General features: G+C 47.3%; 1 protein-coding gene across 2 annotated transcripts in view; it reads left to right on the forward strand.

The window, feature by feature from the left end:
* NTRK3 (neurotrophic receptor tyrosine kinase 3) overlaps window positions 1–26,902 on the forward strand; it is a 551,343-nt gene that overhangs the window by 71,005 nt on the left and 453,436 nt on the right. Inside the window, exons 1-2 of one of the 2 annotated variants that reach the window (XM_047863604.1) lie at window positions 330–392; window positions 5,401–5,455. In XM_047863604.1, coding sequence (XP_047719560.1) covers window positions 335–392; window positions 5,401–5,455 — 113 coding nt within the window. In that variant the 5' untranslated portion in view covers window positions 330–334. Of the gene's footprint in view, window positions 1–329; window positions 393–5,400; window positions 5,456–26,902 lie in introns of those variants that run through there. The other variant, XM_047863605.1, reaches the window with a different exon arrangement.

The following is a 26,902-nucleotide window of genomic DNA, read 5'->3' on the forward strand; positions in this document are numbered from 1 at the left end:
CCATGGGCATAAATATCTTAGATATGCATTCCCCAGGGTGTGGTCCAGTTCCTTCTCAAGAGGCTGTTTTGTTGCTATTATAGTAATCAGCAGCAGCAGCATTACCAATGCTTACATTTGTAAAGCTGTGTTCATGAGGGATCTTGGTGGCACCGAGGGCAACCCAGTTCAAGCTCGCTTAACACAACGAGGCTTTATTGGCTCACGGAGCTTGAAAATCCGTAGGGAGAGCTGGAGTCAGTCACTTTATCTAAACAGCATCTTCCCTTCTGTGTTCATCCACTTACCCTGCTTTAATTTTCCTTCATAACTTATCATTACTTGGCATTATGTTATGTATATACTTGGTATTTGTTTACTGCCTGGGATTCCTACTGGCATGCAGGCTCCAGGTGGGTAGAGTCTTTCTTTTGTTCACCACAAAATGCCAAGCATCCAGAAATGGACATGGAATATAGGACGGACATAATGACCAGTTGTTGAATGAAAGAATGAATGAATGAGTTCATGCAGGTGCTCAAATGACATCATGGGAAATTTGTTCTGAAACATCTCCCGTTCTGCTTCTCTCTGGGTTGCTTGCATTCTTTGGAATACCTCTTCCTGTGGGGGGACAAGATGGCTCCCAGCAGAGAGGACTGTTCTGTAGTAGAACCGGCAAAAGGCCCACTGGCCAGCTTAGGTCATATGACCATCCCTTGTCCAGTGAGCATGGTTGGGGGATGCTGTTGGCCCCACTGAACCACAGAGTTTAAGGGTGGCAGGATGTAGGCTGGGAAACTAGGCTGAAATAACAGAGTGTGTTAATTGCTTTTAGCTGCACTTTTTCAACCGATCCTTACAAAACCTTGTGAGAAAAGTAAAACAGATATTATCAACCTCATTTTACAGATGAGGAAGTTGAGGCTCATGGAGGGTATGCTTCTTCAAGCAATTAGGAAGTGGTGGAGCTCTGTCCTGACCTCAAGTCTTTTGGGGCTTCACCCACTTCTTTCTACTATATCACATCATCCGACAGGGTAGCTTCTCAGTGTGGAGAAAATGGCATGTGGCTTGTCTTTGTGGGAGGAGCTGAAAAAGTGGGAAAAGGTTAAGAGACTTGACGAATTCCTTGAAGGGTTGTTACTTTCCTGGCCCGGTGACTTTGTTTCTCTTGGTGATCTCTCAGTGGAGCCAGCTGGTTGGCAATGGCTGGCAGTAGCTGAAAGGTTTTCCCGAGTACAAGGGGAGGGAGGACTCAAGATGGCGGAGGGAGGGAGTGGCAGGAGCAGCAAATTCTCTGAGCCTGATGACCTGAATCTGGGAGAAATAAATGGTGTCATATTTAGGCAATTCACAATCCCCTCTGAGCCATGTGGAAGCAGAGTTTTATCTTCCTGCCAGCTTCGTACACATGTACAGAATACCAATTGTTAGGGAGGAGAGGACTCTCAGGGAGCATCTAGACTTAGAATTCTCAACCACTGTTTTATGGCCTGGTGAGCCAAAATTTTAGCACCTCATGCCCGTACCCTCCCCCCGTTTCCCAACTGCACCCCTCTCTCTCAGTCATGGTGGCTGGATCTCTTTCACTCTCTCATTCTGGGGTCAGCGATAGGACAGTCAGAGGGTTTACCAGGTCACATTCTAATTTTGATTGAAGACACTGATCTGGTGGATTCACAGTTGAAGAACCGGGCCAGAAAAAAATAAAGTAATTTGTCCAGGATTGTGTGGTGAGAAGCAGAGAGAAGCTGAGCCTTAAACCCAGGATTTTTTTTTTTTTTTTTTAATTCAAGTTGTTTCCAGTGCTATAGTGCTTTCCAACTCTGGCTGGGTCTCATGTCAGGCCTTCTGATTTAATTGGTCTGAGGTGTGGCTGAGGCATCTAGACTTTACGAATCTCCCTGAGGGATTCTAATATGCCGCCAGGGCCGAGAACCTGAGCAGAACCCCACTCCCCCTCCATGGGGTGGCATGCAAGGCTGTTGCTTGCTCCAGGAGAGAGTCGAGGAACTCAGGGTAGAAACAAATTAGAAAGCATTCGAGGAGATGATAGGACAAAGGAAGAGATCTAATATCCGTATAGAAGCCTGATGAAGGAAATCAGTACTGGCTTCCCGATGCAGACGGTGTTGAGGACAAGGCCACTGCTAGCACACGGCATTTTTGTGCAAATTAGAAACACATCCCCTCTAGAGAGACTCAGCCTTGCAGGTGCCATGATTGGCAGGAGGATGGTTGCCCATCTGAATTTTATTTATTTTTTAATTTTAAAATTTAATTTTTTTCACCAAAGAGGAAACTTTCATGATCAGCAAGCAAATGAAAAGGTGCCCCATGTCCATATTGATTATGGAGATGTTAATTAAAATAGTAACTCAACCTTACTGAGACCCTACTATGAACCAGGCAATATTCTAAGATTTTTCACGTAAGATGCCCTTTCACACCCATCAAACTGGCAGAACTTAGCACAACAAACAAGTTTTGACCATCAGGTACTGCTGGCAAGATGCAAATATTACTTCTAGATGGACATTTAGAGAGACCTGCACTTATACCCAAGAATGTTTTTTAACAACATTTATTTATTTTTATTTTTAATTGTTTTTCATTGATATCAGGAGGTATACACGATTCATAGTTTATTCCGTGGCTTATAATCTGTTGTTACCCTTATTATTTATTTGATGCTTACATTGTCCCAGATCTGGCCAGCAGGACTGCCTTTTTGACGCATTCCCCTCACATTTTGATCACCTGCTTTCTTTCATTTAAAAAAAATTATTATTTTATTTATTTTTTCATCATGGTAAGTGTACTCCATAATCCCCATCACCTATTTGACCCATCCCTCCACCCACCTCCCTTCTGGTAACCATCAGTTTGTTGTCTATGGTTAAGTGTCGGTTTATTGGTCTCTCTCTCTCTCTCTCTCTCTCTCTCTCTCTCTCTCTCCCCCACCCCTCTTTTTTCCTTTGCTCATTTGCTTCTTAAATTCCAAAGATGAGTGAGATCATATAGTATTTGACCTCTGAATTTTATTATTATTTAAAAAAATTTTTTTTAACATTTATTTTTGAGACAGAGACAGAGCATGAACGGGGGAGGGTCAGAGAGAGGGAGACACAGAATCCGAAACAGGCTCCAGGCTCTGAGCGGTCAGCACAGAGCACGACGCGGGGCTCGAACTCACAGACTGCGAGATCATGACCTGAGCCGAAGTCAGCCGCTTAACCGACTGAGCCACCCAGGTGCCCCTTGACTTCTGAATTTTAAAAAGGACCCCTTGTACCCTGTGAGCCCAGTGAGCATGAGACTCAGTGAGCAGAATAAGGCTGGGGTTTCAGCCTCCGCTTGACCCCTTGGATGTGTGGGTGCCTTGTGCAGTGAACAACCTGTGCAAGAGTGAGGCAGCTCTGGATGGGGAAATCCACCCAGCTTGAAATCCCATTCAACTACAGGCCGAGTCTCTGACAACCTTTAGACCTCCCTTCCTGTTAAATTCATCTGTTGGACAGGTGGAAACTCATGGGGTCCTAGGACTCTAGTCTTTGAACTGATAAACAGAAATTGGTTGATTAAGAAGAAATGGCCAGTGTCTTTGGGAAGCTCCCAGTCTATCTGAGAGTGGATGAAACTGGGCATAATCAGAAACCGTAAGAAGGTAGAACTGAGTAGAACTGAAGAAAAGGTGGCCAAATCCATAACGCAAGACTTAGAAAATAAGATGGCTCAAGGGAATTCGAAGATTGTTAAAAATAGAACTCTTCTAAAATATTTTTCCATGTTACAAAAGCAATCCAAACTAATTGCAGAAAATGTAGAAAATAGAAATGAGCCAAAAGAAGAAAAGCCATTTGAAATTTTACTACTCAGAAATAACCACTCACAGTTTCCTGTTTATCCTATCAGTCTCTTCTCTATGCTTATAGATACATTGAGGATACATTTATACATATCGCAAACCCGGATATGTATAGACTATTTTCCAGTCTTAACAGTATTCCACAAATTTTCTAAATAATGGGTGATTTCCCTACCTTGTTATATTGCTATGGTTGCATGGCAAGCCATTTAATGAGTATATCATAATTTATTTAATCCTTATTTTGGAACTTACGTTGTTTCCAGTTTTTTAATATTATAAATAGTGTCTGATGAACATCCTTTGAGTTTTGCCTTTCACTGCATTCCTGAATGAACACTTAGAAGTGGAAATCAGGGTCAGATACATCTTGCCAAATGACTCAACAGGAAGACTGTGCCATTTTTGGCTTCCACCAGCACTGGATGAGACTGTGGGTTTCCTAGAAGCCTCCCCAGTGCGGGTTAGACCAATACCTTTGACTTTAGCAGTTCCATGGCTCTAAATAAAATGAAATGGGCCGCCCTTCCTGGGATTTAAGGGCACAGCTTGAGACCCCGAAAACGGGCAGTCCCAAAGAGCTGGTTCCAAGAGTGTGTTCTCACACAGCAAGGCTCAGAAATATGTTTGTCCAGGGGCACCTGGGTGGCGCAGTCGGTTAAGCGTCCGACTTCAGCCAGGTCACGATCTCGCAGTCCGGGAGTTCGAGCCCCGCGTCGGGCTCTGGGCTGATGGCTCAGAGCCTGGAGCCTGTTTCCGATTCTGTGTCTCCCTCTCTCTCTGCCCCTCCCCTGTTCATGCTCTGTCTCTCTCTGTCCCAAAAATAAATAAACGTTGAAAAAAAAATTAAAAAAAAAAAAGAAATATGTTTGTCCATCCTGTGCTGAATTGTAGGTCAGAGGAAGTAGCTGAGGCTGCATTGCGTTTCCTCCCACCGTCTGGAGACCAGGGACAGAGTTCGTTTCTAGGCGTGGTGCTCATACGCACCCCCGCACATGCGTCTAGGCGCCAGGCACTGCCTGTGAGCACCGTGGGAGGGCCGGGGGGTGCGGGGGAGGGACATGCTTCCGCACAGGAGTAAGAAGACCTGGGAGCGACGTGGTGAGTTGCGTCCCTGAGTGTGCAGGAGGCATTCGACACACTGCCAAGTGAGGAGGATGCGGAGTTCTTTTCTTAGAAACCTCTTTCCTTTTTTCTTTTCGTAATAAAGTTTAATGTTCATCATAAAAATAATGCACATTCTCTAAAGAAAATGTGGAAAACATGGGGATGTAAAGTGAAGGAGAAATCACACAGGGGCACACCACCCAAGGACACGTCTTTTCGATCTTGTGTGTGTGCGAATGTGTTTGTGTGCACAGTTGTTGTTTTTATGTAGTTGTAATCACAGTAAATTACTTCTCTGTCCTTTTGCTTTAACATCATACGCATTGTCCATGTCACTACGTAGTCTTGATAAACATTTTTTGATTATGTAATTTTCAGTTGTGCGACTGGGCTACCATTCATTGTTCAGTACTAATATTTAGACTATTATTTCTATTTTGCAGATGAAGAAACTGAGGTCTATAGGAGATATGAGATTTGCCCAACATCACAAGACAGGTAAGAGGCACAACCAACATTTCATCCATTTATCTATTATTATTCATTCACTCAACAAACATTTATAGGGCACCTGCTATTGTATCATATGCTCTAAAGCCTTTGAGGAGCAAACACAGTATTCCTGCTCATGTGATATTTATAAATCAGTGGACAGTATGATCTCATTGGAGCTATGACAGAATCACCCCTTGGTTCTATGTGACCTCAAAGGAAGGGCACTTGCCCAGTGTGCGGTCTGGGAATGCTTCCTGGAGGAGATAATGTCAAAGCTGAATCTTACAGGAAGGACGAAAGTTTGGGAGCAGGGCAGAGGGCACAGCCTGTGTGAAAATCTAGAGGGACTATGCTATGCTCTGGGAGCTGTGAGTAATCGGCCGTGGTGCTTGTTGGGAGAGTCTGGGCTGCATCTGTGGGTGCAAACCAGCTCACATAGTCGAACTTCTATGGCCGGCCAAGAACTTTGTTCTTTATCCTGAAGGCAATGGGGAACCTTTGGTGCATTTTTGGGAGGAGGTGTTGGGGCCCACACTGAGGAGAGCTGGGAAGGAGGGGAAGGTATGTATTTAAGAAATAATTGGAAAGGAAGGCTAAAGGCAGACACAACTCTGCAAAGTCTTTGTAGAGGATAGGGCAGGCTGATGCTGCCACTGACTTTGGGAATCTATGAGGAGAGGAGACAATACACTCTGTCTTGGAACTCTGTCATGGGTTTGTTCTGAGGTACCTGTGGGACTAAGTGGGCAGTTGCATGGAGAGAGATGGAGGTTTGGGTGGAATCAAGGGTGGGAGGGGAAGTATTAGGGTCTAGATGCTATTCAAAGACTGAAGGAAGATGAGAATCAGAGTACAGAGCAGTGGTGGGGCAACCTATGGGTAACCTGAAACCCCTCGAAACCCATGAACCCTCAATTCAGAAATCTGCAAACAGAAAAAAAGTTTAAAGGGTTTAAATAACTTTCTTGGGGTTTATAAGTGCTCTGAAGCTCATCCATGGTGTGGAGAGAGAAATGAAGTCTAAGACGGCATTCTGGAGGACACCAGTATTTTCAGGGGCAGGTGGTCAAAGGAAAACCTTCAAAGAAGATTGAGAAGGAACTGCTTGGGTTGGGCTGGGGGGAGGATAAAAACAGCGAGAGAATGACATTCTTCAGTTTCATAAAGAACTAGGTGATCAACAATATCTAAGAGTTAAGGTTAAGGTTGGTTTTAGGTTAGCATCAGATGAAGCTAAAGTTCAATAGGGTTGAGCACCAAGAGCAGTGAAAAGATGCAAGGCTTCCAGCTCATGGACCAGATCTCTCCCTATGCCCTCCTTTTCTTCTGTGATTCTCTGCTCAGGGCAGAGAGCACTCACCCATTACAAAGAGCCCCTCTCTGAGCGCCCTCTTTGGGAAAATTTGGTACATAAGAGTAAGACATTGCAAACAGGCTCTGAGCTGAGACCGCGTAGTTGATGGTTGCCCTTAATTCTCTGTCACTGAATATATCCTTTGCTCTGAAGCCTTGTAATTCCTTCCACAAAAGGGCAAGTGTGTTTCTCTGCTTCCTGACTTTGGGTTCAGCCAGGTGGCTTGCTTTGACTGGTTGGATATTAGCAGAGTGGATTCCAGAAGGAGCTTGGAATACCTTGTTCAGTTGGCCTTGCCCTCCTGATCTCTGTCACTGCCCTGAGAAAAACCTGGCTGGGGGGCTCCCTGCTCCCACCCCTTTGCTGACCCATTGACTCACGAGTGACAAAGTCAGGCTAGTTATGGTATGCCACCAAGACTTACAAGTGCCCTGTTTCATGGCAACCAAGGTCTACAGTGCTTCTTCAATAAAGCTCTCCTCACTTCACAAAACCTTTCACCTGCCCTGTCATTCACCGGTCCCTTCCTCAGCATCTCTCTTCCTGACTCCCTGGGGGCATTGCTCCCCTGTCATAGACTCAGCCCCTAGCTCCAGGACTTGATCTGGGGCAAGAGGGTTTGAGGTGGCTCTCACCCTACTTCCCATTATCCAGGTCTCCTCACTTTAGAGGCAAACCCAGCATGATGTGGCACTCAGATTTATACCTGCTGTTTCTGGCTTATACCTGAGGCCTGTGCCCAGGCAGGTGCCCTTCTGTTCTAATTGGGGTGAATTGAATAATCCATTCAACACATTTTATTGACCTGCTACTGTATGCTGGTTCATTAAAAGCAAACTCTTATTTGGGCACCTTGATGGGTCAGTTGGTTGAGTGCCTGACCTCAGCTCAGGTCATGATCTCACCGCTCGTGAGTTCAAGCCCCGTGTCAGGCTCTGTGCTGACAGCTCAAAGCCTGGAGCCTGCTTCAGATTCTGTGACTCCGTCTCTCTCTACCCCTCCCCTGCTCTCTCTCTCTCTCTCAAAAATAAACATTAAAAAATTAGCAAACTCTTATTTATTTATTTATTTATTTATTTATTTATTAAGAGAATAGCTGTTTGTTTTCATGCAATGCCTGACATGTAGTTGGTGAATCACTGATGGCAAACACATTGCCATTCTAGAAAATATTGTAGTGAATATATTTGCCCATAAATCTTGATTTTCCAATTGACAATAAATTTCATATTAAAAAAAAAAAACCTAGTTTGTCTAAAAAAAAAATCTTGGTTTCCATGAAAAGAATCCTTATTTTTATTTATTTTTTTAAACAGAGAGAGAGCAAGTGGGAGAGGGGCAGAGAGAGAAGGAGAGAATCTTTTTTTCAATTTAAAAAATTTTGTTTGTTTGTTTGCTTTTGAGAGAGACAGAACACAAGTGGGAGAGGGGCAGAGAGAGGAAGGCACAGAATCCAAAGCAGGCTCCAGGCTCTGAGCTGTCAGCACAGAGCCCGACGTGGGGCTCGAACTCATGAACTACTAGATCATGACCTAAGCCAAAGTTGGACGCTTAACCGACTGAGCCACCCAGGCGTCCCAAAGGAGAGAGAGAATCTTAAGCAAGCTCCGTGCCTAATGCAGAGCCCGATGCAGGGCTTGATATCATGACCCTGAGATCATGACCTGAGCTAAAATCAAAACGGACTGAGCTACCCATGTGTCCCTTAAATCCTTATATTTTTTAATTGCAACAGTAATGCATGCTTGTTTTAACAAATTAAAATATCAAATTACATTTAAATTTTAAAGTAATTAATAGGAGCTTGGTTTTTGTATCTCCTAGAGGACTGTCTGGTGGGTAAAATAGGGCTCAGCTATGCCTCAGTGTTGTGTTTTGTGTTAGGACTGGGCCTGGCCCAGGGTAAACTCCTGGCAAATGGTAACTTCTGTGGTCATTGCCGTCCCCATCAACGTCTGGACGCTCAGTCTTTGCTCTTCTCTGCCAGCGGGATGCTGTTGAGGCCCTGCCAAGCAGCTCTTTCTGCTGCATCCTCCTGGGTCCACCCTTTGTGCCACCCCTGTGACTGCCAGTGAGCAAGGTGGCTGGTGTTTCCCACTTGCCAGCTTCTCCCGGAGGCAGAAGTGGTGGTCGGGGGGGACGCGATCCTGCAGACTCCCTCAGCGTCTGCCATTGCGTGGCCTGTATTGCTGATTGCTCCCCAGGGATGGAGATTCCTCCCTGAAGCCTCCTGTCCTCCTCCTTCTCCTCCTCCCATGCATGCAGTCGGTCTCCAGGGCCTTGTGGGTCCCAGCCCTCCCCTCCCTCGCAGAGTCTCATGGGACTGTCCTTTCTCCTCATCGTGGCTGCCGCCAGCCAAGGTCAGGTTGGCAGAACTCCTGCCAGGAATATGGAAACGGCTCCCAACTGCTCTCCCATCCTCTAGCTTCTACCTACATCGCCTGATTAATTAATCAGAGCCCGACGAATTAAAGTGTATTTCCGACCCTGTCTCCTGATGCTCATAGCCCTTCCACGGCTCCCCATTGCCTTGCTGAATCATTCACAATTGCTTTAAGGCTCACGAGGATCTAACCCTTGCTAGTTTTCAGCCCTTCTCTGTGGCCTGCTCCTCACGGACCCTGTCCCAGCCAATCTGGCCAGCTCCTTGAATGTGTCCTTCACTCTCCACCTTCTGGGTCCTGCTCATGCTCTCTCCTATCCCCATCCCCACATGTCCATCCTGCCTGTTTCCAAGAATGCCCCGTCTCCACAAACACTTTTCTGATTTCTTCAGCTAGAATTGATTTCACTAGGCTCTGAGTGCCATAGCACCCTCACTCTGGAAGGATTTCTCCACCTCTGTTCTATTGAGATTTGGGGGCCGAATGATTTGGGGGCTGTCCTGCTCACTGTAGAAAGTTTAGCAGCATCCCCGGCTTTTACCCACTAGATGGCCAGTAGTGCCTCCCCACCGGGCTGTGGCAACCAAAAATGTCCCCAGACCTGGCCCGAAGTCCACTGGAGGGGGAGCGCGGAGTGAATCCCCTGCCAGAGAGAACCCCTGCCCTAGATAGAGAAACATTTTTGCAACAAATCTCCAGGCCACTCGGTCGTGTACAGCTTGTGTCTTGCCTCGGATGATGCTGTGGAATCGTGCCAGGCCCTTTTGAGCCTCCAGCTTTTGTTCACACTCTTTTCCTGGGAATACCTTTTCCCCTCTCTCCTTCCTCTGCTGATTTCCTCCTCAGCCTTCAAAGCCTGGATGACAGGCCACCTCTTCCAGTAGCCCATCCCAGCCTGCACTCTGCCTTCCCAGGGCAGAACGGATGACTCTGTTCCCTGAGTTCTAGCAGCACTTTGCACAGACCTTGATCATGGCCCTCACAGGCCGTGCGCCATGTTCTAGAAAAAGTAGTTTAAGTATTTATCTCCCCAGGTAGCAAGTGAGTTGTGATGGGGCAGGGAGCTCAGCCGGGGCAGGGCCCCCAAGGTGTGCCAGAGCCCTGCATAGGTAGGTCACTGCAGCACAGGGCCATGCCCATCTAGGAACAACAGTGCCTGAGTTCAAGTCCTCACTTTGGTACATGCTAGTCGTGTGAATTGGGGTGATTTATGAAGGTTCTCTGGAGCCTTAATTTCCCTGTCTGTAAAACTGCCTTAATAAGAATATCTATGTTATGAGGTTGTTCCAAGGAGTTAGCAAAGTAACAAATGTAAAATGCTCTCCTGGTACCTGGCATATAGTAAGTGCTCAGTAAACATAGTAATTAGTGAAGAATGAAGGAATGATTGAATGCACGATGAACCAAGCTGCACGGGGTGTGGATTGCACGGGCTGGAACGACCTCAGGAGCATGGGTATTGCCTCCATGAACAGAGCCTCTGTGACCAACACTCCCCCCGCCCCTCCTTCCAGCCATCCTCACTCTGCCCTCCCCAGCCTGGCAGCTTGGGCAGTGAGCACAGTCTGGTCAGGGAGAGAGGGCTGTGGGCTCACTTCCCTGTGAGGTAGCCCGGCTGGGCGGAACAAGGACAGACATTAAAAACCTATTTTCTCACTGGGCATAAGTAATTGGCAAAAAAGCTCTAAATCCATAGCTGTCAGGTGAAGTCATTTCCGAGAGAAAGGGATGGAGGGAGAGAGCTGGAGGGGGAGCTCGGGGCGGGAGCCAGAGGGAGGGAGCGAAATGCAAAATGAGGCACTGGAGAGGCCAGAGCAGAAAATCTTCTCCTTCCTTCTCCCAGGCCAGACCAGTTCTCCCGTTATCAACCCTCCCTCATTTATTTTTCTTCTCTGGAAAAAGAGATTCCTAAGGTGGTAAGAGGACGAAAGCCAGCCCTGGAATTATTTAATGAGCCAGAATGAATTGCATTTGAAATCATTTAAATGGGATCTGGGAGCATTTAACTGCAGCTTGGGATCTTAACCAGCGTGAGAAAGGATCTTTGTGCTAATTGCTGGCAATGATATTCCTGCAGAGAGGGAGAGATAGCAGCGAGCAATTAGCAGCCGAGGGGTAATTTCAGAGTCTGGGCTGCTCCGTGGGAGTGAGCACCTTGACGTTGTTGCCTGGAGAGCCCAGTCCCCCAGCAGAGGGCAGGAGAGGCCCGGGACCCTGGATGGGGAGAGGAAAGGAAGGGCTACTCGCAGGGAGAGGGAGGGGACCGGGATGTGTCCTTCTGCAAGGGACCAGAGGTCCAGCATCTGCCCTCTGAGGGACAGGCAAGGAGGCGGGATCTCCGGAAGGGAGATAAAATGAAGCTGTCGCTTTCCAGTGGTTCCCGGCCACACCTTCCAGAGCACCACCTTTGGGAAGGCAGTGAACTTTGCTTGGATTCCGGGCGAAGGAACAGAGACAACCCCATTTCAGTTCTTTCTCTTCCATCCCACACACGTACTTAGAGATCGCCCTGTCGGTTGCACTGATTTTGTCACGGAGTGTAGGATCCTATTTGTTAGCTTTGTGACACCCTGGGAAGTCACCCTGGGAAGATGATATGAGCCCCCTATTCACAGACAAGAAACCTGAGGCTTTTGACTGTGACTTAGTTGAGGACACATAGTTGATGAGACAAAGGGGGTGTGTTGATAAGACCCGGGGGTTTGTGTCCTGAACATCTGCCAGATAGAGGTCATTGTTAGGGTATTAAGACAGATGTGAATGCCATTGTCCCTGTCCTCCAGGATGAGTCTATGAAGCCCATACTCTAGAATCATTAATAATTATGAAAGATTTAAAATGCTAACTTCCATATGGAAGATACAAACGAAAGCCACAATGGCTTTCTGAATGGCCGACCAGCAAAGGTGTCACCTTGGAGGATTTGGGTGTGTACAGGTCTGGAGGAAGAGACTGTCAAGAGAGGGTATTATTTGAGCAAAGACAGGAACGTGGGAAAGCACGGGATGTGTCTGGGAGACATGGGGCCTTTCTGTATATCTGGAGAGAAAGTTGGGTTGGGGGAAGAGTTGGGGTCAGATAATGGAGAGTTTTGTTTGCTGGGTCAATTTGCAGGTAGTGGGGAGCCATGGATGGTTTCTGAGCTGGGGAGTAGCTGCAATAGAGTAATCTGGCAGCGGAGTGGTGGGAAGATTTGAAGTGGAAAGACAAAGACTGCTGGAGCCAGCCACAGATGGTTATAGTAGCCCATAGAAGAGGCAGTAGGAGTCTGAAATGGGGCAGTGGTGTAGGATGGAGAGGGCACCCCCGGCCCCATCCACTGCTTCGTCTCCGGCACCACCACACTGGCTGTCATGGGTGTGCTCTGAGGTCCTCAGCACGGATTGGAAACACAGATGGTGGGCAACATGTGTATAAAATTTGGAGCACAAGGCTGGTGTAGCCAGGAGGTCATCTGGTCACTTGTACTAGTCCTTGCTCTTGGCAGATGATAGCCTAAGCCACCCAAGACCATGGTCGCTTAGCGTGTTTATGGCTCCACAATCTCTCTTCCCCGCAGAGGTCTGCATTTAATCATCCTGACAGTTTAGCAATCCTATGCTAGAGCTCCCTCAGCTTTGAGCATGAGAATTTTCCAGCGCTGAGCTGTTAGCGGAGGGAAAGTGCTGATTCCCAGATGTGGTTGTGGCTCATCCCTGCAGTTGGGCAAACAGAGAAGGCCTGATGGGAGGGTGGGAACAGGGAGCTAGACCTCGTGGCCTTTGCGTTTCTTTCCTGACTCCTAAATTTCCCTCATTGTGCCACATATTCCTTTCTTTCTATCTTCTGCGCTGCCTCCTCCAGGAAGCCACTCGCTCCCCACAGCCACCTTGTGCCTCTCTAATGACCTGCGTCCTGAGAGAGTTGCCTGCAGAGAGATTTGTGTCTGCTTTGAGGGCAGGGCCCCTGTCTTGTACATGTTCCTTGGTTAAGACCAGCAGAAGGCATGATAGAGAGAAATTTTGTATTAATACTTTGTTATTCTGCTACCATAACTAATGCTAATAATAATCGTAATTAAAGCTACTACTGCACTGACCATATGGTGAGCCTCTCAAGACATTACTTTTAATTCTCAAACAAACCTGCAAGGTTGGGATCATTATTACCATTTTGAAATGAAGGAAATGACACTCAGACCAAGTCACTTGACCTCTGTCCTACAGCGAGGCTGGGGATTTGCTCCTGGGCTGGCCAGCTCTGAAGTCCCCCTACCCCCTTCATAGAATTAGATTATCATGATCATGCTTCCAAATACCTCATGGTTGGATAGAATAATCAGAGAAAACCATATTGACTGTGCTGAGCTTGGGCTATTACCCATCTGAAGGTCCATCTAAGGGTTTAGCCCCTGAAGGGAGGTTGCTTGTTGTTCTAGATCCTCTTACCGTGCAACTTTCTACATCTCTCTGCCACCAGGCAGAATGTTAGGGGCTGGAGGTTCTGCCCTTAGACTTTCTAACTCTCAGTTGAGGTGGCTGAGAAAATTCTACTGCTCTGGGGTCTTCCAGCCCGTAGGTGGAGCTGTTGGACCCTGGGAAGTCCCATGTTGTAGACGGAAGGAGGGAGCTAGGCGGTCTGTCCCTGCTCAGCTCTATAAAAGGGGAGGCTTATTTGTAACTGGAAATTGTTGCCTCCTGACTCCCTTTACCCATTCGTCTCCCTCTCACCTCAGCAACCACCATTCCGTTCGCTGTATCTACTTTTGTTTTGTTTGTTTGTTTTGTTCTAAAGATTCCACCTGTAAGTCAAATCATACAGTACTCATCTTTCTGTGATTGACTTATTTCACTTATCACAATACCATCTAGGTCCATTGTTGTCGCAAATGACAAGATTCCAAGTCATGGGGAAGTAATGTACAGCATGGGGACTATAGTCATATCACTATAACATACTGATAACAGTATCATAGTGTGTATTTGAAAGTCACCAAGAGAGTGAATCTTAAACGTTCTTATCACAAGCAAAAAAAATGTGTAACTTCGTATGATGGCAGATAGTAAGGGACCTATTTTGGCCATCACTCCGCAGTGTATACAAATATGGAATCGTTGTCGGTACACCTGAAACTAATGTAATGTTATATGTCGGTTATACCTCCAAAAAATGTTTATGAAAATAGTGTTAAAAGGGGAGAGGGGAGGCACAGCGCTGTTTGCAAGAATGCACCCTAGAAACAACCTAAATGGCCACCAAGATAGGCCTGGCTAAATAAATGATGGTACACCCACATAATGGAATGCCATGTTTATGCTGATTGATATAGAAAGATATCTCACAATACACTTTGTTGACGGAAAAGCTTGCCTCAGGACATTTGATATATATAGCATTATCCCCAAGATACAAAATTATGAAAGAGACACAGGGACGGAGAGTAAGCAGGATGTTCACCAAAACGATTAGCAGTGTAAATCTTTTTAGGTGGCAAGATTTCAAATAATTTTTTCTTTTTTTCCCCCACTTTAACCTTACCTGTAACATGGAAATTTTTGAAAGTAACAATCATGCATTATCTTTGCAGTGGGAAAAATAAGGTCGTTTTCTGGTTGAAAGTTTTGGGAAATGTGTACACCAGCCCAAATTGAAGGCGTCACTGACTGTTGCTGAACACAGCCCTCTTCGGAGCGTAGCCACCTCTGATGTCTCATCACTGTGTTGGTGACTAGTAACTCCCTCGCGGGAGAGTGGGGGAGATATTTGTCAGCAGTGTTAGGGACACAAAGAGCTTTGAGGAGGCCTTTTCTGGGGCAGTTCCAGGACCCTCTCCCAAGCTCGGAGCTGGCCAGAGGTCCCAGGACTCCGCGGGCCCGGCCCCGTCACAGCTAGCCCCTCCCCCTCCGCTCCCCACCCCCACAATCCGCTCCCATGTCTTCCCCTACCCCTGGTGTCTCCAGCAGCTTTCATCTCCGCAAATTCTATTCAGCAGAGAGTCCCTGAACTTTCTAATTGAGATCAGAGATAAATATAGTGGGGAAGGAGGGAGAGGGAGAGGGAGGAGGCCTAGTTTTAATTTGCAGCATTTCCCATTAATAACAACTTCTAATTAAAAAGTCTCCATCTCCCTGCCTAAGTCCAAGAGAAAAGCCTCCTCAGGTCTGTCTGGCTGGAACCTTTGTGCCAACGAGTTTGGAGTACGGATTTCTGTACCAGCTGAGCCCTCTCTGCCAGAAGCCGTAATTAAACCAGGGAAAGAAAAAAGAAAAGAAAAGAAGAGAAGAGAAGAGAAAAGAAAAGAGAAAAGAAAAGGGGAGGGGAGGGGAGGCAAGGGAAAAAGAAAGAAAAGAAAAGAAAAGGAAAGAAAAGATGTCATCTAAGACCATAGGGATCTTCCCTCACTGCAGTGCTAGAAGGTGGTCACACCCCTTCCTTGGACAGCCATGCTGGCTGGGCCATTCCTCTTAGAGAAGGTGGCCAGGCCAGATGAGCAAGGAGGCAGAGGTCGAGGTGGGTGGGGAGATTCCCAAGTTGCAGGAGCTAAGTGTCAGGCACAGGAGGGCAGAAGCAGTGAGCTCTTAGAGAGAGCTCTCTCTGCCTCCATCCAGGAAGTGTCTACTCATCTTCTCACCTTCTCTTCACTCCAGATTTCCTCTGCAGAGGCTCCATCCTCTTGTGGTTTGTGTGCGTGTGTGTGTGCATGTGTGCGTGTGCATGTGTATGTTTGTGTAGAGGGAGTGCTCGTGCTGCTCATGGAGGAGTGATAGGTGTTAATAATCTAAGATAGTAGGATGTGCCATTTAGCATTGATCTAAATATAAATACAAGTGTATTTTTTCTCCAGAAACATTTTCATGCCTTTGCAACTAGCTGAACTGAAGTAGACACTCAATGAACAGCTGTGAACAAATGAAGGGCTGAATGAACCAGAAGATCCTCCCTGAACTTCCATTCTCATAGCCTACTGGTTATTCAGCGCCCCCACTTGGCTGTGTAATCGGCATCCCACACTGAGTGTGCCCAAACTTGACTCCCAGTTGTCCCCTCCAGACCTGACCCTGGACAGCCTTCTCCCATCTCCATTAAAGACAGCTCAATCCTTCCCGTCACTCAGAGCAGAAATCTTGGTGGCATCCTCGACTCCCCTCTTCCTCTCACATGCCACATTCTTTATCCATGAGGAATTCTTGCTGGCATCCTTTATCCATGAGGAGTTCTCCAAAACATATCTGGTCACTTCTCCCCACATCCACCCCGGTCCACGCCATCATGATCTGTTTCCTGTGGCATTTCAGTAGGTTCCTGACTGCCCCATTTGCTTCTACTCTTGTCCCCAAAGTCCACTGTAAACCAGCAGCTGGAGGGAGCCATTTAAAGCATAAGTCACAGGCAGGTGGGTGGCTTAGTGGGTTAAGTGTCCGACTCTTGGTTTCAGCTCAGGTCCTGATCTCATGGTTCCTGAGTTCGAGCCCCAAGTCAGGCTCTGTGCTGGTGGTGTGGACCCTGCTTGGGATTCTCTCTCTCTGTCCCTTTCTCTCTGCCCCTCCCCTGCTCATGCTCTCTCTCTCTCAAAATAAATAAACTAATAAACATTTTTTTAAATAAAAAATAAAGCATGAGTCAGGATGAATGGATAAAGAAGATACAATGGAATATTACTCAGCAAAAAAAAAGGAATGAAATCTTGCCATTTGTACTGATGTGGATGGAGCTAGAGTATATTATGCTAAGCAGAATGAGTCAGTCAGAGGAAGACAAATACTGTATGATTTCACTCATATGTAGACTTTAAGAAACAAGATGAACATATGGGAAATGGGGGAGAAGAGAAGAAAGAGAAACAAACCACAAGAGACTCTTAACGATAGAGAGCCAACTGAGGGTTGATGGAGGGAGGTGGGTGGGGGATGGGCTAGATGCATGGAGGGCACTCGTGATGAGCACTGGGTGTCATATGTAAGTGATGAGTCACTGAATTCTCCTCCTGAAACCAATATCGCACTGTATGTTAACTAACTAGAATTTAAATAAAAATTTGAAAAAAAAATAAAGCATAAGTCAGATGTCATCCCCCCTTTGCTCAGATCCCTTCAGTGGCTTATCATCTGACCTTTCAAACTACAGCCTGAAAACCTTACTGAAGCCTCAAGCCCTAGAGGGTCTGGCCCCTTCTTACCTCTCTCACTGTCCCAGTCCGTTCAGGCTGCGATAACAAAATATCATAGACGGTGTGGCTAATAAACAACAGAAATTTTTTTCTCACAGTTCTGGAGCCTGGGAACTCCAAAATCAAGGGGCTGGCAGGTGCAGTGTCTGGCAAGGCCCCACTTCCTGGTTCATAGATGGCCATCTTCTCACTGCATCCTTGTTTGGTGGGAAGGGGTGAAGGACCTCTCTGAGATCTCTTATCAAGACACTAATCCCATTCATGAGGGCTCCCCTCATAACCTGATCATCTTCTGAAGGCAAATACCATCACACTGGGCATTAGGATTTAATATATGAATTTTGGGGGGTGGGCCAGGGAGGAGAGATAAACATTGAATCTGTTGTACTTACTTTACTTCCTACTACTATCCCCCTTGGTTTTGCTCTGGCCAACGTGGGCTCCTTGCCACTTCGGGACTGTGATAGCCACATTCCTGCCCCAGGGTCTTTGCGATTGCACTTCCTCTGCTCAGAAGGCACTTCCTGCAGGTACCCACACGGCTCAACCCTTTACCACCTGTGCGTTCCCTTCACACCAAAGCTATTCTGACCACCCTGCTTAGACCTGTAACCCTGCCTCACTCCAGCAAGCTGTTCCTTCCTTGCTTTGTTGTTTTTATAGCACTTGCCAGCTTCTGATATATGTTTTTTATATTTATTTTATTTATGCCTCTTCCCCTTTCCCCCACCCCGCTGGAAGGTGAGCTCCACAAGGGTAGTGAATTTTCTTTATTTTGTCCACTGCTATTATCCCAGCACCTAGAACAAGGCCTGGCATATGTAGTTGTTCAAATGGGCCATCTCTTGAATAAACAAATGATTGAATGCATGAATGAATGCAAGTGAACTAAATTGTTGAGTCAAAGTCAAGGTTTACTTTTCTGGGCACCACAGCCAAATCCCACCCAACAAAGTCCCAACCCCTGGGAAGGGAAAAGCCATTCTTACAAGAGGAGCTTGGGAGTCAGTGGAGCCTGAGCTTAAAGTCTAACTTTGTCATTTAAGAATGTGTGACCTTGGGTATTTACTTAACTTTTCTGAGCCCCCAATTTCCTCATTTACAAAATGGGGATAATGATAGGGTTCCATTGTAAGGTAATTGGGTGGAAACAATCAAAGCAATGATATAAAATAAATACTGATCACTGGCCCAGTTTATAGCAAGTGCTCAGTACATGTTAGCTAGTAATGGTGGTGCGATTTTGTTGTCAACAGGGGACACCTTGTAAAGCAGCAGAGACTATTGACCATGAGAAAGCAAATGCAATCTTCCAGAAGGAAGGGCTTACTGTTAAGGAAAAGCAAGGATACTAGCTTTGGTCAGCCCCTGCAGAAGCATAGTTCTGGAGCTGCTTTTTATTTGTTTATTTTTATTTTATTTATTTTTTTGGATCTGCTTTTTAAAAAAATTTTTTTTTATTACGTTTATTTATTTTTGGGACAGAGAGAGACAGAGCATGAACGGGGGAGGGGCAGAGAGAGAGGGAGACACAGAATCGGAAATAGGCTCCAGGCTCTGAGCCATCAGCCCAGAGCCTGACGCGAGGCTCGAACTCACGGACCGCGAGATCGTGACCTGGCTGAAGTCGGACGCTTAACCGACTGCGCCACCCAGGCGCCCCTGGATCTGCTTTTTAAAAAAATGAACATAAATTAAAAGAAGCTGTTAAAAGGAGAGTGAGCAGGAGGGTAAGGATGAAAAGACTCACAACCTTGCCAAGGATGATCACCAATGAGAGCTGGTTTGTTCAGCTGGTGCTGAAGAAGTTGTAGTCTACAACAGAGATCGGCAAATATTTCTATAAAGGGCCAGATAGTAAATATTTTAAGTATTGTATGTTGTATGGTCTGGGTCACAGCTACTCAGCTCTGCTGTTGAGTGTGAAGGCATCTGTAGACAATGTATAAATGAACGGGTGTGCCTGTGTTTCAAATAAAGGTTATTTATAAAAACAGGTGGAGGGCCAGATTTGGCCTTGGCCTATAGATTGCTGATCCCTAGTCTAGGATCCCATCATGAGATAACTGAAGGAATGTCTGAAAGAGGACTGGATTGTTCTGAGGGTCCTCAAGAGGGAGAAGTGAGGCTGAAGGATAGAAAGTATAGATCTATAGGTTTTGTTCCCTTTAAGGAAGATGTTTAACCAACCAGAGCTTCTGGCTGAGCCCAGGCCAAACGGGCTGCATTGGGCAGAAGACTGTGAATCCTCATCTGTGGACTTATTCATACAACAACTTGGCAGAAATGTTGGCGAGTATAGTCAAACATTGGTTAAGTGGTTGATTTAATCCTTTGGGACTTGCAAAATCCCTGATTATTGGGATATTCTATGGTATATACATATTGACAGTCAGGGAAACAAAGTCGCAGATTTGGTGCCTCTCCAATGAGTGGGTTCTTGAAATGTGCAGACTGAAGACAGGTTTATTTTCTGTGTACATTATCATGGGTGAAAGTCAATGAGAATGCATTGTCAACTTCATTTAATATGTAATCAATCTCACTACTGGTTTGGGTCTCTCATGAAGACCCAAACACTGACCATAAACTATAGTTACTCCTACTAAAAAAATAGCATGAAGAATGCATTACAATTCATTTTCCATTTAGATGCAAGAATGGCAGCCACCTAGCACCTCTACTCCTCCCACCTGTATGCATGTAAAAATATTGCTAATTGATCTTGACTCTCCCCAAAACTTGGCCTCAAATGGTTAGGGTTCTAGAATTTTTATAATAGGAGAGATTTAGGGCCAGCTGCCTCGTTGAAGTATAAGTGAGTTGTGGGATCAAAACTGAATTATGCTAAAGAGTGGAGGAGGAAATGACTAAGAACTCCAAAAAGCCCCTTCTAAAGGATTTTCCTTCATCCTCCACTGCCCCAGAATCCTTCCCAACACATTACTCCCAGCAGCTACCATCAGTTTGTTGGAGGTGGTTATTTGTCATCTTTGGTTTAGAAATTTTAAGGGCAACAGTTGACCTTTTCTATAGCCTGCTAGAAGTTGCCAGTACGCAGTGAGTTGGTAACCTGGGATTTTCTGTTGAGCATCCTGTACAGAAAAAATCAGGATGGAATTTCTCAGCATCTTTGACATGATATTTTAATGAGATAGATATTGAAGGTAACTCAGAATTTTTGGGTGTAGGCATATCATGGGGTCAGTACCCTAAGTTAGGGGCTGGCAAATGTGGTGTGATGAATTGGTGACACCTATTCACCTGACCTTTGTCTGTGTGCTAGGATGACCTGTGTTCATGCCCAACTAAATTGTAGGGCTGAAGACAAGATCTTTGGGAGGATAGGATTCTAGTGATAGGCATAGGGAGTTGTGTTCTTAGCCATGTGTCCACACTTAAAGCTGAATATGGGGTGGAGGCAGGAGAGCAAGGATGGGAGTGGAGGTAGTGCATGTCTAGGGAAATGGGAAATGTTTCTCACTGTGAACAACTTTCAGGAGGACAGCCCTATGATTAGAGGATTCCGGCGGTAGAGATGGAAATAGCCAGGGTCTTGTCATAGAAGGTGATAACCAATATGAAACCCAAAGGTCAAGATAATAATGTGAAAGGCAGAATAGGCAGCAAGACTAGCCATTGGAAGGGTTGGTTGCATGTTGGAAGTAGGGATGGATGGATGGATGGATGGATGGATGGATGAGGCAGAAATGGTAAAGGTGCTTGTGTTTATATCTCACGCAGAATAAAACATGAAGGCATTTTCATAGCCTAGGGTTTCTCAGTCTTGGCATTACTGTGGCATGTGGGACCAAATAATTCTTTGTTGAGAGGTGCTGTCTTGTGCACTGTAGGATATTCAGCAGCATCTCTGGTCTCTACCCACTAGATACTGGTGGTACTTCCCCCTTCCCACCCTCCTGGGTGTGAAACCACAGATGCCTCCAGACATTGCTGAATGTCCCTAGGGAGCAAATTGCCCCCAGTTGAGAAGCACTGCCTTCTCGGGCTGTGCCAGGCTGTGGTTCACAGTGCATGTTATGGTGTGTAGAGGAGACCTGCTAGTCCGGACTGGAATGTTGGGGGGGTCTAAAGAAATGGAAGAGGCTTGTGGGGCTGGAAATTTGCTAACTTAAAAGCTTAGGACAGGTGCCTTCAGGTCAGCTGACACCTTCCTGGTTTTCATCTTCCTGATGGAAAGGTCAGAGGTTCCATCTCCTGTTTTCCCACCATACATCACACATATTTCCCAATAAAACTGCTAATTTCTTGTATTCTCAATATTCACATGCTTTTACCCCACAGGACTTTAAATCCCTCTAGGACAAGAGTACATTGTTTTATCTTTCTGTTTCCAGAACCTAGCACAGGTCTTGACATATAGATATTGCTTGTTAAATGTTCTTCAAGCACATGAATGAAGGAACGAAGTAGTGATTTGGGGATTGCTCCCTGGACCTCCCAGCACCACAAATGCACAAGAGGCAGGGATCCTGAATCATCAAAAGGGCAGATATCAGAAATGGAAAATGATGAGTCCTCTTCTGGAAAAGCATAAGTCAGCTGGGAGTGAGATTCCTGAGTCACTGGGGAGAAATGAACTCAGGACTGGGACATTGGGGCTGAGCTGGGTTTGGGACCAGGCCAGGGAGCGCAGTGGGCAGGTCTTACCCGAAGTCCCACCCCCTCTGCCCCGCCCCCCAGCAGCTACTCTGAAGCTGATGGCTGATGCTGCTGGGCTGCCTGAGCAGCCGCCTCCCCCCAACCCCTGTCCCCCTACCCCCCCAGCCATGTTCCTGCTACTCTCCTAGCCCAGCAGCTGGGAGCCCATCCACCAGTTAATGGACCTCTTGAAGAGGGGCTGAGCCAGGAGCCATCAACACAGCTCCAGACCCAATGGTCCTACTGAACCAGTGATTTCAATTAAAGGACCATTATCATGAAACCCTATCCAGCCCCAGCTCCCATCAGCCAGCGGGAGGCCTTCCTGCTCCCCATCCCAGGCCCTGCTCTGTGGTTACAGAGCGGCCCTCTCACTGGGGTCCACCGCCTTCGCTAAAACACAGCAGCTGCTGCTAATAAACAAACATATTGATCATACAGATATGGGATGTCAGGGACTTAATTCATGAATGAAGTGAGCTTTAAGAGTGCCCAGTGGGAGCTGGCTCCATTTAAAGGGCCAGCAGCTGCCTGAGTACTTTTGAGGTGGGCTCTGAGACAGGCCAGGGAGAGAGCCTCTCTCTGACCTGTGTCCTGGGGTGCCCTGTGGGTATGAAATAGAATCTTCTACTCCATGGACACCACCTTACTTGATCCTACACCCTTCTCCTCTGGGACCTTCTTCGCAACTTACAGCTTAGTCAGATGAGGCCGAGTGCTCTCTTGTCTGACCAAACACAGCTGGAGACAGTGTGGTGGAGGAGGAGGAGAGGACTTGCCCAGGCCCCCCTGGCTTGGGCTCCTGGGCTCCCTACCCTGGTGATGCTGGTAATGGCCTCAGTCCTGGCCACTGGTCTTCACCAGGACCTGCCATCTCACTGGAGCAAATGGCATAGGAGAGCTCTGGAGCCCTAACAAAGGGTCTACACTGGGATGCCAGAGGTCTAGACATTCCTTAATGCAATCATTTCCAAGCCAGATGGACCACCCCCTCCTCAGTTTTAGCATGCAGGCAATAGCAAAGGCTTAGATGTCTGGGCTTTGAACCCCAGCTCAGCCACTCACAAGCTGTGTGACCTTAGGCAAGTTTCTTAACCTCTCTGTGCCTTATCTGTACAAAGGGAAAATTGCTGCTGTGGAGATTACAATGAACCAATATGTGCTGTGCCTGCAAGAGTGCCTGGCACAGAGACGAGTGTTTAGTAGCAGTCTTGCCCCTGGCCTCACCCTGGTGTGAGGGGTGAAGGCCTCTCCTGCGTTCCTCAGCCTTCCTGCAGGCACCACTCAGGGCAGGGAGCTTATTACTTCATGGAAACAGAGCATGCTGTGAAGCACGTTTCTTCCCTCCGAGTGCCCAGGTGGGCAGTGGCAGCCCCTACCCTGTCCCAGATGCCAGCCGGAAGCTCAGGGTGGTTCCTGCATCTGAGCCTTCCCAGGCCTGAGCTTCTGACCGTTTCCACCCCTGGACTCCTGTTGGGGAAGGGCTGGCCCTTCGACTCCTTCCTCTCCTCAGTTTTGTCTAGAGCTACACTGATCCAATATGGTAGCTACCACTTAGCCGCATGTCACTACTTACATTTAAAGAATTAAAACGAAGTCAAACATTGAAAAAGTCAGGTCCTCAGTCACACTAGCTATTCGTGGCCATCGTATTGGACAGTGCAGATTGTAGAACGTTTCCATCTCTGCACAGCATCCTGTCAGTGTTGTTCTGGACGTTGTATGATGGGAAGGGAGTTGCCTCCACTCCGTTCTTTAAGCCCTAGCTACTCAAAGGGAGGTCCACAGATCCCAGCGTCAGCTGACCCGAAAACTTACTAGAAATTCGGGCTCCCAGGCTGCAGCCCAGACTGACTGAGCCAGAGTTTGCATTTTAAACAAGATTCCAGGTGGTTCCTGTGCAGATTACAGTTTGAGAATTACTGCTGTAAGCCTCAGTTTCTTGTCATGGAAAATGGGAATACCTTGTGGAATCAAATGAGGTGCACCATATAACGTTCATTTTTTTAAAATGTTTATTTATTTTTGAGAGAGAGTGTGGGCAGGGGAGGGTCAGAGAGACAGGGAGACAGAAGATCCCAAGTGAGCTCTGCACAGACAGCACAGAGCCCCATGTGGAGCTCGAACTCACAAAACCGTGAGATCGTGACCTGAGCTGAAGTCGGACGCTTAACCGACTGTGCCACCCATGCGCCCCTAACATTCTTGCCAAACAGAAAATGCCCAATAGAGGCTAGACCCCTAACCAATGTCATCTGCCCCAATGGAAGGACCAGCCAGTCTGCCTGTCATTGAGCCCTAGGACTCAATGAGGCTTTATGGAGATTGGGGGGGACCACCTCTTGTGCTGAAGAGGCCGTGCCTTCGGTTAGGAAGGGAACCTGCATCTGTTCTAGTGTGCGTGTTTGCTTCCCAGAACCCCAGTTGGCCCCCTTATGGCCAATGGCTCAAGAGACGCTGATCAGATGCAATCAAACTTGGCACTGAGCGAGGGGCTGGGGACCCAGGTTAAAGAGAATGTTGTCTTTGGCTCACGGTGAAGTGATGGATAAATAAGCAAACATTATTTTAATGCTGTGTGGTAAGGCACAGGGGAGAGCGGTGTCCAGGTGGCCGTATGAGGCCGGTGGTGCTTTGCCAGGGCCCAGGGAGAGTGCCAGGGAAAGCTTCCGGAAGCCAGTGGCTCTCAAGTCCAGACGAGGTGGTCACAGAGCAGGGTTGGCAGGGGATGTACGTGGTGGGCACGGCAGGCGGAGGGAGCCGCAGAGCAAAGAGATGAAGCTCTGAAGCAAGCGGGGCATGTGGGGGAGTACAAACCACGGTTCTGCCCGAGGATGAAGGGTAAGGGTGGGTGGAGTGGAGGGTGAGCCTGCTTGAGGCTGGAGATGGGCCGGTGTTCACACAAGGGGTCCCATCCGCCATGCCAAATGCATCCTGTGGTGAGAAAGTTACTAAAGGGTTTTGGGCAGAGGAGCAATGACAACACACCTGCGAATTGGAAAGGTCACAGAAGCCACGCTGTGGAGAAGGAGCTGGAGGCAGGAAGTCATTAGCAGCTGGTGCACAAGTTCTGGGAAGGGAGGTGCAGGCCTGGGCCCTCAAGGCCGGGCTGGGATCAGTGGGAAGAGGAAGAAGAGCTTTGAGGATGGGCTTTCAAGCATTAACCCATCAGCCATGCGTCTCATTAGTTTTGAATTTGTGATTGTTTTTTTGAAGGCCTGAGCTGAAGTTTACTTGTGTTCAGAAGTCTTTTTTTTTTTTTTACGAAGGGTGTAAGCCCCCAGATCTAACACACGGTGAAAGCTGTTTTCAGAGGGAAATTTATAGCCTCAAACGCATTTGTTAGCAATAAAGAGCCCCCCGCCCCGCTCTCCCAACAAAGGAGCGGTGTTAGGTAGTCATCTTAAGAAGTTAGAGGAGGAACATTGAATAAACACAAACAACAAAAAAGGGGAAATGATAGGATGAAAGCAGAGAAGAGATTAATGAAATAAAAACACAAGTATATTAGAAAGAGTAAATAAAGTCAAAAGCTTATTCCTTGAAAGGACGGGTAGAATAGGTGACTGTGGTTTGAGAGCCTGATGAGGGGAGGGAGAGAGGTTAGTGGGAGAGGAAATCGAGGTGGCATAAATTAGCTGCCACAGCAGGGTGGTGGGGAGGAAATTGGAAATGCAGGTGCTTGAGATGCAGAAGCCTCCAGAACTCTCCCCACGCCAAGGGTGGTGACAGCAAACCCAATCCCGCACTCAGCCCTTCATTCCCAAGAGCCTGTGGATACAACAATATTTGGTGAATAGCATCCTCCTTGCCGTCATAAAAATTAACAGTGACTCAACGTTTCTCTAGCTGTCTTCTCTACGCCAGACACTGTGCTGCCTACTTTGCCTGGATTTTTTTTTTTTTTTAATCCTCCCAGCATCTGAACCAAGTGGATCCAGGACTCACACCACACCCATTTTACAGATGAGAATATCAAACTCAGCACGACTGAGTCATTTGTCCCAGGGTCCGGCGTCTCTCAAGCGGCAGGCAGAGTGGTGCTTGGTGCCCCCACACTTCGCCCTTGCGTGACACCGTCCCCCCCTAACCCCAGGTATTAGGCGCTTTGGTGCCCAGCCAGGGATGCTCTGGGCCTCGGGTTCTGGATGTGGCATTGCCACTTAGATGCTCAGCTTTGGAGAGTTGCTGAGACTTTGTGGGGCTGAGTTTACTCTTCTTTAAAATAAGAGAGTTGGACTGGGCCCCTGTGATTTTAACCTTCTTTTATGTCTTTCCTTATGCTCTGTATTCAGACCTCATCACTCACTGAGACAAGTCTCGGCGTTCAGTATCAATTAGTGGGATATGTATGTTCCAGCGCCGTGCATCTTACCTTCCATAATGGATGCCCTGGCAACCCTCTAAATAAATAGACCAGAACACAAATTGCCGAGGTAGGGAGTGCATACTGGTAGCAGATGGCAGGACTGTCCTTAGATCTGATAGCCCAGGCTCCTGTCCCAACCCTTACCCCACTCTGGTCCTCTTCTGGTTGTGCCCCTCCCAAGGCGCTAAGGGGGATACACCTGCAGGAACCCTCCACTCTCTCCTTGACCTCGCTGCCTGGATGCTCAGCGCCGACTTCTAGGGCCGGTGTAGGCATCTGTTCCCGGGCCACTTCCCCAGGATGGGCTCCCTGGTACGTTTACCTCCAACTCCAGGGGTGTCCCAGGGTCGGGGGCACACGATGGGGCTATGGACAGAGCCTGGCTGTGCAGGACTTGGAGTCCACAGGCAGGAGGGCCCTGGGCCCCTTGTGAGAATGTGTGGGTGTGGGAAGAGAAGGGGGAGCTGGGGCAGGGGTTCCCATCTGAAGTCTTGCCCTGTTATATGGCATTCTGGAACTTATTAGTAAAGGAAAA

This window comes from Prionailurus viverrinus, chromosome B3 (genome assembly GCF_022837055.1).
Source record: "Prionailurus viverrinus isolate Anna chromosome B3, UM_Priviv_1.0, whole genome shotgun sequence".
Lineage (NCBI taxonomy): Eukaryota > Metazoa > Chordata > Mammalia > Carnivora > Felidae > Prionailurus > Prionailurus viverrinus.